Source organism: Natrix helvetica (genome assembly GCF_964273705.1).
Source record: "Natrix helvetica genome assembly, chromosome: 1".
In the NCBI taxonomy this organism is placed as follows: domain Eukaryota; kingdom Metazoa; phylum Chordata; class Lepidosauria; order Squamata; family Natricidae; genus Natrix; species Natrix helvetica.
In genome coordinates, this window is record NC_138548.1 from 76055798 (window position 1) to 76073509 (window position 17712).

Sequence of the window (17712 nt, forward strand, 5' to 3'; positions counted from 1 at the left end):
AAAGAAGAAAAGCCAAAGTGAAGAAAGGCAAAGATCACAGGAAGGAACTTAACAAAGAATTTCAGAGACCTGTTTGAAGAAACAAGGTGTAGTATTACAATCACATCAGTAAAAACATCAAAATGTAAATAGAAACAGAGAAAAGTCTCCCAAAAGATCTCTGAACTCATAAAGAAAAGTTCCATACTCCAATTAGTATGCTAAACAACACCAATGGAAAGAGTAACTGATTCAAAAGAGATCAATCAAAGATGGAAGTACAGTGATATATACCAGGATTGTCAAACTCAAGGTCTGTGGGCCGGATCCAGCCAGCAGGATGCTTAGATCTGGTCCGCTCTGAAAACAGCAAAGGACCAGCCCATAGCGCCTCTGCCAGTGGAAGGGCTGCATGCGGCCCTCCCGAGCTCTGTTTTTGCTGGCAGAGGGTCGTAGGAGGCTAACCCAGCTGAAAACGGAGATCAGGAACACATTTTCACTGGCAGAGTGCTCGGGCCCCCACAGGTGCCCCTGACACAAGTGATTGTCAACCTGGCCAAGCCCACCTTTGCCACACACACCCTGGCCCCCTGAGGTCAAACACAACCCTGATATGGTCCTCAATGCAATCGAGTTTGACACCCCTGTTCTATACAACAGAGGTACATCTATCTGTCTGTCTGTCTATCTCCCACCTTTATTATTTTTACTAAAGGAGGCAAACATATCCAATATATCTTCCTCCTATTTTCACCACAACAACTCTGTGGGCTGAGTGTATTTGACTGGGCCAAGGTCATTCAGGTGGCTTTAATGCTAAGGCAGGACTTGACCTCACGTCTCTTGCTTTCTACCCTGGAGCCTTAATAACCAGACCAAAATGGCTATTCAAACTCTGTAGTTCAAACTATGCCAGCAAATCTTGAAAACAAAGCAATGAGCTTTGATAGAGATTAATCTATGTAACAATATTAAGAAAGGAGGTAGTATGCAAACATTCATATAGTACTCCTAATTTCACTATATAGTAGAGACAGCAGATGATTAGCAAAGTGCATACATGAACACCAATTGGCAGTCAAAACACATGATTAAAATTCTTTAATTTCACAAGATATGGACAGATTCAACCATAGTGTCAATTGTGAAACTGTGAGCATCTTAGATGAAGCAAAGTACAAAAATGCCAGAGAATGACCGTTGTCTTACCTGAATGGTCTTTCTCTAGGCGCTGCGGGAGTGTCCAAGCACGGGTTAACATCAGCTTGCTGCCCAAGGACTGAGTTCAAATTCTTGTAGCTCCGCCTCTTGCTCCCCTCAGAGGCTCAGTTTTAAAAAACGAAGGAGTGTCCAAAGGAACTGTCAATGCAATAGTCCAGTCCAATGAAGAAACTACCCCGCGACCCCTGATAGGGTGGGGTTGGACACTCCCGCAGCGCCTAGAGAAAGACCATTCAGGTAAGACAACGGTCATTCTCCTAGGCGCTGCTTGGAGTGTCCAAGCACGGGACATGCCAAAGCTATGATCCCCCAGGGAGGGAAGAACTGTTCACGGGCGCGGGGCTAGCCACAACCCTCTGCAGAATTCTTCTCCCGAAGGCTGCCTCAGCCGAGGCAAAAGTGTCCAGTCTATAGTGCTTGACAAACGGCGACGGGCCTGACCACGTAGCAGCCCGGCAGATGTCCTCGATGGATGCTTGGGTGGCCCAAGCGGCCGATGTGGCAGCACTTCTTGTTGAGTGTGCAGTGATACGAGGAGGCGCCGGCCTGCCCTGATGTTCGTAGGCCAGCTGGATGCACGCCCTTATCCAGCGCCCTACTGTAGCGGAGGTGACCTTCTTGCCCATGGTGGCAGGTTGAAATGACACAAAGAGGGCCCCCGACTTGCGGAAAGGAGCTGTTCTTTTCATGTAGATCCGCAGGGCACGGCGGACGTCCAGCTTATGCCACTCACGTTCTTTGGAGTGCCTGGGATGCGGACAGAAGTCCGGGAGGATCACTTCCTGCGAGCGGTGGAAAATGCTGTTGAGCTTTGGTACGAAAGCCGGGTCCAGACGTAATATCACTCTGTCGGAGTGGACGACGCAAAGGTCCTCTCTGACTGACAAGGCTGCCAGTTCAGAGATCCGGCGTGCCGAAGTGATGGCAATGAGGAACGTCGTCTTGAGGGTCAGGTGGCGTAGTCCAACTGTCCGAAGGGGTTCAAATGGTGGCCCGGACAGAGAACGTAGCACCACGGACAAGTCCCAGGTGGGATACCTGTGGATGGTAGGAGGAGCCAGATTGGTGGCTCCTTTGAGGAAATTGCGCACCTGCGGATGTTTGCTGAGGGACAGGTGCGACTCAGTAGACAGGATGGAGGCCAAGGCGGCAGTCTGGCGTTTGAGAGTGTTTGGTGCCAGACCCCTGTCAAGGCCGTCCTGCAAAAAGTCCAGCACTTGGGGAACGGTGGCAGAAGTGGCAGAAATCTGGTGATGAAGGCACCAGCGAGAGAAGGCCGACCAGGTAGCTTCATAGATTCTGATCGTTGATGGACGTTTGGATGCCTGGATGGTGCGGATCACCCTCTCCGAGTATGCGCTGAGCCTCAGGATCTCCCCTTCAAGTGCCACACGGCAAGTTTCAGCCACTGGGGTTCCGGGTGATGGATGGCCCCTTGGCTGAGGGAGATGCGGTCCTGAGGAATGCGCCAGGGACGAGACACTGAGAGACTGACCAGGTCGGCGAACCAGGATCTCCTCGGCCAGTGAGGAGCTACCAGCAGTACCTCCGCTCCCTCTGTCAGGATCTTCCCGATGACCTGTGGGATTAGCGGCAGGGGCGGGAAGGCGTACAGCAGACCCGGAGGCCAGGGAGAACGAAGAGCGTCCGTGCCTTCCGCCCCTGGGCACTGGAACCTCGTGAAGTACCTGGGTAGCTGGGCGTTGGCCGGAGACGCGAAGAGGTCGACAACTGGAAGACCGAATCGCAGAGACAACTGATGAAACAGATCTGGGTGAAGGCGCCACTCCGCGTTCTGGATGATGGATCTGCTGAGCCAGTCTGCAGTCGCGTTGTCCTCTCCCGAGATGTGGTCTGCCCGCAGAGACCTGAGGTGTCGTTCCGCCCACCAACCCAGGGATTCCGCCTCCGTCATCAGAGCAAGGGATCGTGTGCCGCCCTGATGATTGATGTACGCTTTCGTGGCAATGTTGTCGGTCAGGATCAGCACATCCTTGTCCCTGATCAGCTGGAGGAAATGCTTCAGGGCCAGTCTGGCAGCCCGGAGCTCTAGCCAGTTTATGTTGTGGGCGAGCTCCGCTGGAGACCATCTGCCCTGGATCACCTGGTTCTGAAGGTGTGCCCCCCACCCGAAGAGGCTGGCATCTGTAGTGATGACCAGGCGCTCCGGCTCCTTGAAGTAGGAACCCTTTAGGAGAGCGTCCGACTGCCACCATCGGAGGGAGCGGATTACCTTGGGAGGGAGACGTAACACCCTCTTGGAGTTGCTGGCCATGCGTCTCTGGAGGGGCAGCAGGAACCACTGGGGATCCCTCGCGTGGAGGCGTGCCCACGGGACCACCGAAATGCAGGACACCAGCTTCCCTAGCAGTTGAGAGAGGGAAACTACTGTTGCTGACCTGGTGGACCGGATCCTCCGCACGAGGGACCTGATGCTGTCCACTCTCTCTTGGGTGAGGAAGACCTTGCAGGACTCCGAGTCGATGATGGTGCCGAGATGCTGGATCCTGTGGGTCGGGTTGAGATGGCTCTTGGCCAGGTTGACCGAGAAGCCGTGCTGTTGCAAGACCTGAATGGTGGTGTTGAGGTCTTGTTGCGCCTGATCCCTGGATGACGAGTGGATCAAGATGTCGTCCAGGTAGCACTTCAGCCTCACTGGAATTGAGCGTAGGTGGGCTGCGATGGCGGCCAGCAGCTTGGTGAAGGTGCGTGGGGCTGACGAGAGTCCGAAGGGAAGGGCTCTGTACTGGAAATGCTGGTTGGCAAACTGGAACCTCAGGAACCTGCGATGCGCCGGGTGAATCGGAACGTGCAGGTACGCCTCCTTCAGGTCTATCGAAGTCAAGAGGTCTCTCTGCCTGATGCAACCCAGGATGGTCTGCAGGGACTGCATCTTGAAACGCTTGTATTCTAGATGCCTGTTGAGTCGCTTGAGGTCCAAGATTGCCCACACCCCTCCCGATGGCTTGGGGACTAGGAACAGGATGGAATAGAAGCCTGTGCCCTCCTGACCCTCGGGTACCCTTTCTATGGCCGCTATCTCTAAAAGGTGGTCTATCTCCGCCCTCATTAGTTGGAGCTTGTGAGGTGACCTGGGAGTGGGGCAGCGAACCCGGGATCTTGGGGGGGGGGAAGGAAGTCCAGGGTCAGGCCGTGACGGATCGTGTTGAGGATCCACACGTCCGTCGTGGTCTCCTCCCACTGGGCGGCATAGAGTTGGAGACGGCCGCCTATGGGAGGGTCCCTGTGACTGTCACTTGGATTTCCTGAAGGGGCGGTTGGAGAACCCCCCTCGGGAAGGTTTACGGTAGCCCTGTTGTCTATTTCTATCCCTGTAGAAAGACCTGTCCTGGGGATGTTCCTGTGACTGGGGAAAGGGACGGCCTGAACCACCTGAGGAGGTGGAAGGCTCGGAGCCCCGAAAGGAACCCTTCCGAAAGGGCTGGCCCTTGCGTTCAGGTTTCTTGGTCATGGCTGGGAGTACCTTGCGTTTATCCTTGGATTCAATCAGAAAGGAATCCAAGGCCTCCCCAAAAAGTTTCCCACCCTTAAAGGGAGCGGAAGCCAGCTTCCACTTTGCCTTGACATCTGCCTGCCAGTGGCGGAGCCACAGTAGGCGACGTGAGGTCACATTGGCGGCTAATGCCCTGGAGGAAAACTTAGTGGCGCTAAGTGAAGCATCAGCAGAGTATTCTATGGCTGCTATGATTTTATTTACGTTCTGCCTCATTTTAGTGTTCCCAGCCGGTAGGCTGGCCAATAGTTTGCGAAGCCAGAAGAGAGCTGCCCTCCCGAAGTAGGAAGAGGCAGAAGATGCTCTCATGGCCCAGGCAGTGGCCATATGCGTCTTGATAGAAGACGATTCAGCCCTTTTGTCCTCTGCCTTGAGCCCCTCCAGTAATTCAGCAGGTAGAGCCGAATTGGAGGTAAGGGACATAATGGGGTCATCGACCTGGGGGAGCTTTAGAAGCTCCTCCAGAGGCTCTTCCATGGTATATAGCCTCTTGTCGTTCCCGCTGGGATTTGCCAAGGAGCCAGGCTGGGTCCATTGGCGTTGGATAATGTCTAGGAACAGCTGAGGGGCTGGAACCAAGTCTAAGGGGGGGGGGGAACTTCGTTGAAGAGCCCTGCCCCTGGGTCCTGGGGACCGATGGTCTCCATGGAAGCCTGATCCGAGGTAGGTTTGGGCTTGGGGGCTGGAAGGCCCATCTGGGGTCCTGCAGCCCGGGCCTTAGTCAGAATAGCCCTAAACATGGAAGAGTTAAAAAGACCCAGAGAGGGGGGAGGCTCTGGAGTGGAATTTTCATCCTCAGAGAGGTCTGGAGCATCACGCTCCACCTCCTCTGAGTCAGAAACCTCGCTGATGCCCGAGGGATCAGGTGAGGCCTCCCTAGCTGGGGGACCTTGTGCCCTAGCTGGTTTCCCCTTACTGGGATAAACAGAAGCAAAGGGAAGCTTAGATGCCAGCTGCATCATCCCATCAGTGATACCCCGAGAGATGGCCTCTGCCACCACCTCCTGCATGCTTTTGGGCAAGGGGAGATCGTGGGCCTGAGGGGTATCTGGCCCAGTTATTGAATAGATGAAGGACCCCTCCTCTGCCAGGGAGTCTGCCTCATCAAGGGAATCTGCTGCCAGGGAATGGCCTGGGGAACCCATGGAGGCCCTGGATGGATTAGGGGAAAAATCGAATTCCTCTCTTTCCCCTGGAAGGGAGGGAGGAATCCCCTGTCTGGAGGTAGAAGGAACAGGAACCCCTTCCTCCCCAGGATTAGGGGCTGGAGGAAGGGCCTGCTGGGCAGAAAAGGCCTTCTGGAACTGTTTCTCCAGGGCCCTCTGCCTCCTAGCAGCTAGTCTCTCCTCAGCCTTAGAAGGCTGCTTGGCTTTAGGAGCCTTCCCCTTAGCTGGGCATCCCACCCCTTCACCTTTAGCAGCAGGGTTGGTCCTGCTGCGTTTAGCTGCTGGTGGGCCAGCCTGCTGATCCACTTGCTTCTCCATAGCGTTGGGAATCCTTCCCGATGGCTGAGGTGCTGGAGAATCTGAGGCTTGCATCTCTGGGATCCTCCTGCTGTAGGCAAGTGGTGGCTGGAAAATGGCTCCGGCTGAGATGAGGTCGGAAGCCAGCAGATCCGCGCTGAGGAAGGCAAGGGTGAATGGTCTAGATGACCAAAAGAACCCCTGCGGCCGCTTGTAGGTCTGGAGGGGAAGAGACCCAGTCAGGAGACCCTGCGATGGTCCTCTTCAACCCCTACTGCGGCGATCTGCAGAGAGCGCAGGCAACGCGATGAGGCTAAAAGCCCCGGCAGAAAAAGCGCGCCAAAATTTTTGAACTAAAAATGGCCGCCGTTCGCGTTTCCGCGCCTGGAGCGGCACCGGGGGAAAAGGCAACAGCCTAATGCTGTCCCTTGGGGTCCTAGTCTCCTACCTGCACCCCCGTTGTTCGCTGGCAGCCGCCAAACGAACCCCCCCGGTGCGATTGCTCTCGTCGCTGCGAGAAGCGAGTCGCGCTCCAGGCAGCCTGGCTCGCGCACCAAATTCAAACAGCAAAAAGCCGAAAATGCAAGAAAATCCAAGAAAAATACAGAAAAATAACAAACTTCTATCTAGGAGCTAACTAAACTTAACTATTTTACTCAAAAGGAGCTACTACACTAACCAAAGGGTCCAGTCTGCTGCTCAAGGACTGGATCTCCCCAAATTGCGTCCTGTAGGGCGACTGAGTTTTTAAAACTGAGCCTCTGAGGGGAGCAAAAGGCGGAGCTACAAGAATTCGAACTCAGTCCTTGGGCAGCAAGCTGATGTTAACCCGTGCTTGACACTCCAAGCAGCGCCTAGGAGAATTCCTGGAGACCTGGCACTGATAGTGTGTTCTGGATTTAAGGTATATACAGGCTGTTTTTTGCTCATTTTTGCCTCCTAAAGGCTATCCATGCCCTTTATTTTGACAAAAACTGGCCAGTTTTCGCAAAAAATGGGCCGTTTTTGGAAGGTCCGCAGAGTGCAAAAACTTAACTACATTTAGATCAATCCATTGTTAGAATCAAAGACTTTTGCATCACTATGTAATTAATATGGAATTACTAATAATTACTTGTTTCATCCTGAAAAAACTGAAATCATACAAGAACAGCTCTGAGTGGGCTCTTCACAATGCAGTACATTGATCAAAATCTTCAGAATATCACATGAAGTCACACTCTGGACTGCTGGGGGGTGGGGTGGGAAATCCCATTCAGAGCAGCCATTTAATGTTTTAAGAAACTTTCTGCAAGATTTTATGCTTCTTTATACAGCCATAAAAATTAGAACTTGTTCTTTCATTTTTTTTAAAAGCTCATATTCTAAGGATTACATAATGTTGATTTGAAGTTCATGATTATTATACTTTAGGAGGGTCTTGCACCTTTCAAACAGGTCAGACTACAACTCTTGACTCTGTAATCAGTTATATTGTCTGGGAATCGTAAGAAGAGCTATAGGATGAGTCATCTAGGGTGGAAACTTAAATACCAAAGATTAACAGCCACAAATTGTTGTAGCTGATGCCTGTGTCTGACAACAACTGCTTTATCCCAATCTAGGCGTAAGGGATATATTGCACAACCTCACCAAGGGCCAGCAGCTGCCTTGCTGGACACGCCTCTTCAGCAGCAGCAGATGGCAAAAGTCAGCTGAGGGAAGCAGTGGGCAGCAGGGGCAGCGAAGTGCAGGCTGGCCAGAAGGACTGGCGGGGGGGGGAATAGGTATGGCGGGGGAGTTGAAGTGGAGGCAAGAATGACAGAGCAGAAGAATAAGGTTCTTGATTAACAATGATGTGGTCCTCATCTAGAGACCGCAATTTGTACTACCAGAACTGCTATCATTAAATGGTGTAATCATGGGAAGTTTCACCTAATAGTTGCTTCTCTTAAAGATGGAAATTTTGGTCCCATTAAGGTTGTTAAGCAAGGACTATCTCTATTAAACAACTAGTTTTTGCTAGATGTTGAAGTATTCCATTTCTTCTCACACATGCTCTTCTTCCCTCATATGCTGCTTTTACTACATTTAGCAGCAATTTTCAATGACAGTTATAGAAAACGTCATAATCCTATTAAGATTATCATATACTTTCTCTAAACAAATATACAATAAGCTTTTCTCCCTCAGATTCATACATGTTTTTCAAGGATCTACTGAATAGCAAAACTTCTTCCCAGCATGAATCTACAATTTACTTATTAATTTGGCTCATGTCATTTTTCATATTATTATTTTAATCAGAAAACTGCCAGATATATTTCCAGATGCTCTTTAACAAAACAAGCCCTCTGCAGTTCTTGCATTCACTTTTGCTACCTTCTTCTTTCTGCAGGGGAATAATAGCAACATTCTCCTAATCACGGGGTATGGATGCAGTTAAACAACTTGCTTGGTCACTTCATAAACAATGGGTATAAAGAAATATCTTTTAAGCTGATGTTACAGAATTGTTGTTCTCTTCAAACAAACTGCAATAGTCAGAAGACTAAGCAACATTCACTCAGTTAGGCAGAAATGCAGACAGTAATCAGCTAATTAGTTTTGTTTACATATCATTTCTATAATTAAGATCCAATTTGACTTCATACAGAAGAGAACATTACATGCTTGTAACTTGAGTGGCTATCTTTATATTAAACTTATGGATGACAGGACTATGAGAACTTCGTCAGAATCTTTTACACTGCTGGTGACTTTTGGGCTGGAAGTAGGCCTCCAGAGCACATGCTCCCCGGCACTGTTCTTCTTTGTACTCTCTTAGAATATCTAAGCAGTCTTTGAAAAACTACATGAACCTTAAATAGAAGTTTCTGACAAGAGGATAGTAGATGCAGTTATGGGTGAATTAGTGTCAGTGCTTCAAGATAGACCAAACTAGGAAATCAAAGTTATGAATCCTAATATTAGTTTTATTATGTCACAAAAACAGAATCTGAATACGTTTCGCTCCTCTCCTCCCTTTATCTTCCTGAGAACTAGAGAAAATCCAGTCTGAGATGCTTTGTCAAAATACATTTCTGCCCCCGACTCAGATTTCTTTTATCTGACTGTTATCTTGGTTGTAGAACTTTCTCCTGTCTATCAAGGTTATTTCTCTTGACCGTTATAGTCTGCTGGAGAAATGCAGAATGTTCAGTTTGAGGAAAAGAAGACTGAGAGTAGACATTATTGTCAGGTTGGAGTACATGAAGGGAAGCCATAGGGAAGATGGCCAAGAATTATTTGCCATGGCCACAAAAACAGAAATAACTGGTCTATGATGCTGTATATGCCATAGTGATCATTTCAGGAACCACAATTATATGTAAGGAATGTGTTTTCTTTACTGTATGTGGGCATCAACATATGAAAAAATAGGTTTATCTGAATGCAAGTAGAACAGATATACCATTACTCTGTTTCCCCGAAAATAAGATCTCCCCGGATAATAAGCCCAATTGCACTTTGGAGTGCATGAGCTAAAATAAGCCCTCCCCGAAAACATTGCAACATAGCAGCAGCCATGAGGTGACCACGCTTGCCATTTCCTGCACCTGAAAAATAGTAAGACCTTCCCAATAATAAGGCCAAGGGCGTATTTTTTTTGGGGGGGGGGGCAAAAGAAAATAAGACACTGTCTTATTTTTGGGGAAACATGGTACATAAACATAAGTAAGAGAACCCACTTGCCAAGCATCATTTCCATCCTGCTTCTATTGTTGAAATATTCATGTTGGATAAACAGGGAGGATTCCAACCAAGCTGGAGCTTTGTACAAGTCAAGGAGACTTATGCTCAAAATTCCCAAACTTCTTATGCCATCAAATATGTGCTTCAATCAATGAGTCTTTGGTAGGATTCTTCATGTTTGGCTGCATCAAAATAAGAAGCCACCAAATACTTTTGCATTTTTTAAAAGATATCCCAGAATTAAAGCTCTTCTGAAATAGCTCATCAAAGCTAGTATGTCACTAAAAATAATCTCCCATTTGAGTTGACTTTAATTCCTTGAAATTTCATGACTATCTCCGAATAGCTTTTTCTTTTTGGTAACAAAAGCCACATCATTTGCCATCATAATTTTCCAGCAGGTTTTTCTGAATACTTGGTTTATTTTATAGTCCTGGGATTTACTTGTGAGTTATCATCCATACTAACTAGGTCCATCCTGATCTTGTGTCTGTATCTGTTTCTGAATTACTCCTACCAAAAGGATTTGAAAGATAAATAAAACCAGGATATTATTAAATAAATTACCCATCTATCATCTAACACTCCACTCTCACATATTCAGTAGCTTTCATGGTGAAATGTACAAGAATAAACTGTTATGTAAGAAAACAGCATTTTTCCCAAGAAAACTGACAAATCTGATATTTATATGGTACTCAAAATTTGATTCATCTGTTAGGTTATAGAGCCACTTTTTGCTGTAGGTTACTTTTGCTGCCCATATATATGGAATTTTCATTTTCTTTCTGAACCTCAACTAATTCCCTCAGGTTAATTCTCCATAGAACACTCAGTGCCAGGGAGACCCCTAAAACCAAGTTTCTTTCTCACAAGGAAATACCCCCCCCCCAGTTTACCTTTTTTTTCCAGTGAAAGTTTAATTACAGTATATATACAGGAGGAATATGAAAAGTATATTGATGATCTCTTGAATGAGTCAGCTATATTCAGGTGGAGTGACTGTTATCAATATATTTTGAAGGGATAATCTTGATTGTAAATATTGTAATTAATTTAGAGCATTTCAATTACTTGATTATGAGCCAACAATTGTCAGTCGGCCACACAGATTGATCTTTCCAGGATGATCTCTGATCAATGAAATTGTTCAAATCTTCCAATGCTATACCTATCATTGCTCTAATCAAGTCTATCTACCCTGCTGCTGGTTGTCCTCTTTTCAACTTTCCCAGCATTATAGATTTCCCAAGGAAACAGGATTTTCACATTAGGTGTCCAAAATATGATGATTTAAGTTTGGTCATTTGTGCCCTGAATATTAGATTGATTTGTTCTATAATCCATTTACTTTCTTTCTTGGCTATCTATGTTGGTCTAAGGAATCTTCTCCAACCCCAAAGTTGAAAATACTCTATCCTATTTCTTCAAAGTCCAAATTTCATTTCCATTATAAATATATTTTTCATTTTTTTATTTTTATGTTTCTTTACATATCATATATCTCTCTATATATATTTGTTTGTTCTCTCTCTCTCTCTTACTTACACAGATGATTATCTTGATCACATGTAACAAATAACAAGGCCCACCTTTAAATACTATTAACTATTTTTTAAATCCAGTACAGGATTTGAAAATACGTTTTCCTCACATATTAAATGCCACAGTCTTGCATCCATACTCCTATTCAAAGTAGTTAACCTTATTACCAGTGGAAATCAGATCTCCATTTCAGGTACAAGCATGCAACACACTGGGATATTCCCGCCAAGTAGATAAATGCATACATTCCTTAAAAGTAATGAAAAAAGGTAAAGGAGTCCCTGCAGATTTTATTTTGCTAGTTGTTATCGATTACAGAGGGCGGTGCTCATCTTTGTTTCAGGGCCATTGAGCCAGCACTATCAGAAGACATTTCCTCAGTCATGTGGCTAACATGACATCATGAAGAGCAGTTACCTTCCATTGAAATGGCACCTATTTATCTACTTACATTTGTATGCTTTCAAACTGCTATGTAGGCAGGAGCTGCGGTGAGGATGGGAGCTCGTCCCATCTCGTGGAGCTCAGGTCTTGAATCTGGGCTGCCAGCTTTCTAGTTGACAAGCCCAGTATTTTAACCCTTGAGCCACCGCATAGTCCTCCTTAAAGTATATAGCTGCTTTAAATGTTGGCTTGGCTTCGTTTATGAACATTTTCCACAAGAACCAATTTTTCAAAGGCTGTTGTTACTTGCCCTGAATTATCACAGAGAAGGGCAGAAATATGCATGAAACAGATAGTAAGAATGTTACTTACATGAGTCCAATCCTTCCACCATACAGGAACTGAAAATAAAGAATGGAAAAAATATCCCATGACTGATCAAAGCAAGCAACGATGTTGTGATGCTCTTTGCTCCTACCATTCCATGGCACATCTTTTAGACGCCAAGAGTTTTTAACGTTTAAAGTCAGATGGTGAACCCAGTTTTACCTTCAACAAAAAGAGAAAAATAAAGGTTAGATAAAACATCCATAGTAAAGAAAAGAAAAAGATCTGAGTATTTTGAACCTATGGCAGTGGATACATCCCTGCAACAAGATATAAATAACATTTCAAAGAAATACAAAACAGCAAGGAATTCGTAAAAAAGGACAACTATATTGTCTGACTGTATTAGCATTCAAATAGATTCTACATAAAGCATTTTCCAAATGGAACTTGGAAGATTGTTTTTCTTTTAAAGTAATTGACGCATACTTGCCTTGTCACAAGTCTTTCCTGAACCAGTTTTGTTTCTGTCTTTTTTAAAAAAAGGCTCAACTAGACAATTAGAATTAAAACATTAAAATCCTCCATAAACTATCTAGAAAAAAGACAGAAGACTGATGGCAAAGCCCTCAAGAGAAAGAAATGTGCAGATATAAACTACCCAGTTGAAATGACGAGATATATATATAAGAGATAGCCAGGTAGTAATCAAGAAGCAGTATCAAAACATCACAAACATGAATTGCAAAAGGGTAAAACTATTTAAACTCCGGGAAGTGACATCATTTCTTCGTGTCTAATGATAATTAGATGCAAGCCAAAGGTATATGTCATCTTCTATATTCAGTCGTGTCCTAGAGCAATATTTCCTCAAATGGCAACTTTAAAATGTGTGGACTTCAACTACCAGAATTCCCCAGCCAACTTTCAGATAGTCAATCATGTATTTCATACAACGTAAGTAATTCTATAATGACTTCACTTCTTTTCACAATCAAAATTGGCATGTCAAACTAGAGACTAACTTTCTTAATTACTATTATATGCACACTGGTATTCTTTCAAAAGCTATGATATTGTAAAATAGACAATCTTTGAAGAGATGGAGCCAATATGACGACCTGCTGGAGCGTAAGAGCAAGAGGATACCAACTGCTACTCAGACTTGACTGATGACATTAAACTCAAGGGAGCTTTGACAAGAGGAAAAGAAGATACATTTTATCTTGTTTGTGGAACATTAAATTGTGTTTTTTTTTCCTTTTTAAGAATGAGGAATGTAAAATCAAGGAAAAGTTAAAGCTAATTTCCAAATGATCCATTCAAACCAGGCAATGGGGATTTTCCTTCCTCAAGAAATCGCTATAATTCTAATATAATTGAATACAAGGAAAAGCAAGATAATTTATGTCTCTGAGAGGGGGGGAACAAGGAAAAGGCTAGGAATTCAGAGAGTTCATCTTTTTTTCACAACCAAAGGAAGAAAGCTAGAAATCTACAGCAAACGGAGAGCCTCTTTATACTGATGTTATCTCTCATCTCTACTGTGAATGTTGGTCAAGAATTAAACAGCTCCTTTAAAGACACACATTTTCAGAATATGTTCAGTGTGGTTTCCCCTTTCACATATACTAATAAATCATGATTTTGCACATATTTTCATACACTGAATTCCATGGGAACCACAGTGGGGGAGGAACTCATGCTTTGGGTTTGGCTGGCCAAGAGGAGAAAAAACGCAGTGTTTTTATAATCCCCAACACTGATTACGTAGAAGCAAAAAAAGGAACTGTAGATAGTAAGACTTTTGAAAGTCTTTCCATGTAATTTCTGTTTCCACTTAAAAAAAAAAGATTTTCATACGTGCTTCACAACTATGTGCGTCATAGCCTTCTCAACAGAATTCTTTTTATGTTCTGAATATTTGAATATGAGAATTTTATGCCACAGTATGCAGTAGAAACTCTGGTAATGACCACAATTCGTTCCATAACTTTGGTCGCAACGTGATTTGGTCATGACCCAAATCTAATTTTGAAAGTTTGGCGCTTACAAAAAAAAAGTGGTGCGGAAGGGGAAATCGGCAACAACAACAACAACAACAAAAAAAAACCAACCCTGTGAACTTTTGGTCGGAATCAATTTTTCGATCTGCAATGGAAAACAAAATTGTGAATTTTTTGGTCGGAACCCGATTTGGTCGTAGTCAGAAGTGTTCATGACCAGAGGTTCTACTGTACATCCCAGTGCTTCGAGGACAATTTAAACAGTACAATCTACCAGGTTAGTCTGGAAACGTATTTGTTAATTCATAGATATAACTTAGATTTAATTGACTATAATTTTTCATAAATACAAAAAATAAATAAGTCCACAATATTTCTAATGGAAAGGAGAAAAAAGCTTGTAAGTTAAGATCTTGGTTTTGAAAAAAGGTTGCTGAACAAGTAATATGAAGTAGTATGTTGATATAAAAAAGCACCTCTCAAATTGTGGATCACAAGCAAATTTGGGAAGGGTTATAAAGTTATTTGGATTACTACCAGAATTTCCTTACATCCTGCATGGGTATGCAGAGCATGTTTTGACAAGACTTTGGGTGTGCAAACGCAAAACCTGATTGCAACCGAAACTTACTGTGGTGCCTGGATAAAGAAGCAGTAGCACTATCAAAATATCTCTTGTTTTATCTCGACTTATCTAGCAAAGTGAGCAGCCAACAGACAGTGAACATCATTTATCAAAATCATCAACCAATATACCGTGATTCCCCAAAAATAAGACAGGGTCTTATTTTCTTTTGACCCCCGAAATAAGCACTTGGCCTTATTTTCGGGGAAGTCTTATTATTTTTTTGAGGTGCAGTAGGCAACAAGCGTGGTCACCTCATGGCTGCTGCTGTGTTGCAGTATTTTTGGAGAGGGATTATTTTCAGAGGAGTGCTTATTTTAGCGCATGCGCTCAAAAGACCGTTTGGACTTATTATCCAGGGAAGTCTTATTTTCGGGGAAACAGGGTAGCATTGTAAGCTGGTGATTTCCAATGTGGCATCTAATATATCAGTTATCTTTTTATACTGCTATAGAAGTGAAGTAATATTGGTGTTGGTGAGATTCAATATCCTTATTCATTATTTTAGATTTCTAATTTTTAAAAATGAAAAAAAAAAGAGGTTAGGGCAGGGGTCGGCAAACTTAAACACCCAAAGAGCCATTTGGACCCGTTTCCCACAGAAAAGAAAACACCGGGAGCCACAAAGGTCCTAACTGGAAGTCCCGTTCAATTCTGGAGCTGACCGGAAGTTCAGTTCCCCCACCAGAGTCTCCTCCTAGCATGGCGTACTTTTTCCTCTACCTGTCATAACTGAAAGCCCTATCAATTGTGGAGACAACTGGAAAACCCTCCCATTGCCATAGAGTCTTCTCCTGGCGCATTGTGCCCCCTCCGGAAGCTCCTCTCAAAATTGTGGCGCCGACCGGTGACAGAGCCGCAGCAGAGGGAGGAAAGAGCTACATGCGGCTCCAGAGCCACAGTTTGCTGATCCCTGGGTTAGAGCATAGAAGAAAAATTGAATATAATCAAGCTACCAGAAGTATTAATAAAAGTAAACAGGTGAAGAAAATATGATGAGAATTATATGTGTTTTTGGATTAACAAGCATCTTTGTTAGTGCAGAACATCATTTTGCGATATTTATCAGAAAATTCTATGAAGTTGGAATCTGACGTTTAAAAATGAAAAAAAAAGAGGTTAGGGCAGGGCGTCAAGTATGCTAAATCAACCTCTAGAAACAAATCATGAGACTTAGATAACAAACCTCATAAGATTGCGGTGTTTTGTTCTTCATTCCAAGAAGAGAAGAGAGGAAATGAAACAAAACGTGTGTCTGGTTAAATGTTTTAAATGCACCATTTCAAAATCACTTCTTGCTACTTATCAAGTTGTATATAGAATCACATACTGCAAAAATCCTACCAGAATTTTGGAGAAAATTCTTCCAGTAACTATTGATGTCATTAAAGTTATCTGGTGAAAAAACAACTTTTAAGGGTCATTTTATTTCATGACACTATTTCCTGCTGAGTCATGAAGATAATAAGAGGATCTAAATAACCAACTGCAAAGATAAGCAACCAACTATTTCCCATGCAGATAGGTGAAATAACAGAGAACACCCAAGGATGCTCACTTGATAATATGTGGTACATTGGTTATCGAGGATACAATAAGTAAGGACTTCTCTTCTGTGAAGAAATAACAAGAATAATTTAAAGTGAAGGTTCTTTTTTTAAAAAAACAAAGAAATATTGATAGAATTTTCTGAGAGATCTGCATTGACATAGCTAAGTTATATGGAGATATACAGACAGGATACTGGCTGTATCAGGCTGTCACAAACGACCTTTAAACTTTAATATGCCAACAATTTCCTGGTGCTACATGGATAAACTATATGATTCATAAGCAAGCTCTTTCTTCAGATATAAGTTCGGCATTGGAAAGCATTCTGCCAACAACTATATTGTGAATTATATAAAAAAAATCAAACCTGAGTGCTGAACATGTTTCATGAATATTTTACTTGAGTTAAGATGGCAGTTTTAGGAATATATTTTGAAATGTGTTTTTGAACTGAGAAATGAATTTGATCAATATTTAATTGAGGAAAGGTGCAGCATTGCACATGTATTTATTGACTTTGATTTTAATATGGACTTAGCATATTTAAATGACATTCTGATAGATCGAACAGTTGGAATTCCTAGGTACGTGCCAATAATATTCTTCACTCCAATGACAATATCATTTAAACTTCACGTCTGGAAGAGTGAATTCAGTAATGATGTGAGCTTTTTACTTCATCTTTTTTCTCAGTAAATTACACTTTCAGAGATATTTTCAAACATAAGGACAGAAATATTTTGAATCTAGATTTTTAGGGAGGATATTTGATTTGGCCAAGGAGACCTGTTTATTATAAGTACTAAAGTACTTTAATCAATGAAGTGTTACCCAAAAATAGGTGTATTGTCAAGTGCACCTTCGACTCATACACGTCAAGAATATGAATCTGTAACTGAGTTCAGATATTCACCCTTGCCTTCATAAAATATTGTCCTGGAAGCAAGGTCGTAATCACAATCCTCATTGTTCCATTCTCTTAAACATGAGTATAGCGTTATTTGCGGTATTATGCCAAAGTTCCCAATTGTTTTTATTCTGTCTTAATGTCACTTAAATAAAAGTAATACTCTTATCCTGGATTTGTCTGCACATTGCAGAAGTCTGTATTAGATTATTCTTGTTATCCTTTTCAACTTTAATTTGTTATTATTGTCCTGATTTGCGAATTATATTAGAACCAAATTTCCTAACTTGGATGAATAGAACTTCATAACATTTCATGTTTCTACATAGAAAACATACCCAAAGGAAGAGAAATAAAAAAGTTGAGTTTTTTCAGAGACTGTTTTATAGTCTTAAATAATAATAAAAAAATCAAACTGTATACCTTAAATAAACTATATTTATTTAAATACAAATTATCTGATGTTATAAAGCTTG

At 43.4% G+C, this 17712-nt stretch overlaps 2 protein-coding genes across 4 annotated transcripts in view; both read right to left on the reverse strand.

The window, feature by feature from the left end:
• The window catches only part of PLEKHD1 (pleckstrin homology and coiled-coil domain containing D1), a 283969-nt gene that overhangs the window by 158449 nt on the left and 107808 nt on the right, over nt 1-17712 (reverse strand). The gene's annotated exons all lie outside the window — the stretch shown is intronic.
• SUSD6 (sushi domain containing 6) overlaps nt 1-17712 on the reverse strand; it is a 55507-nt gene that overhangs the window by 16118 nt on the left and 21677 nt on the right. For all 3 annotated transcript variants that reach the window (XM_081937760.1, XM_081937761.1, XM_081937762.1), the window contains exon 2: nt 12193-12369. In XM_081937760.1, coding sequence (XP_081793886.1) covers nt 12193-12313 — 121 coding nt within the window. In that variant the 5' untranslated portion in view covers nt 12314-12369. The remainder of the gene's footprint in view (nt 1-12192; nt 12370-17712) is intronic.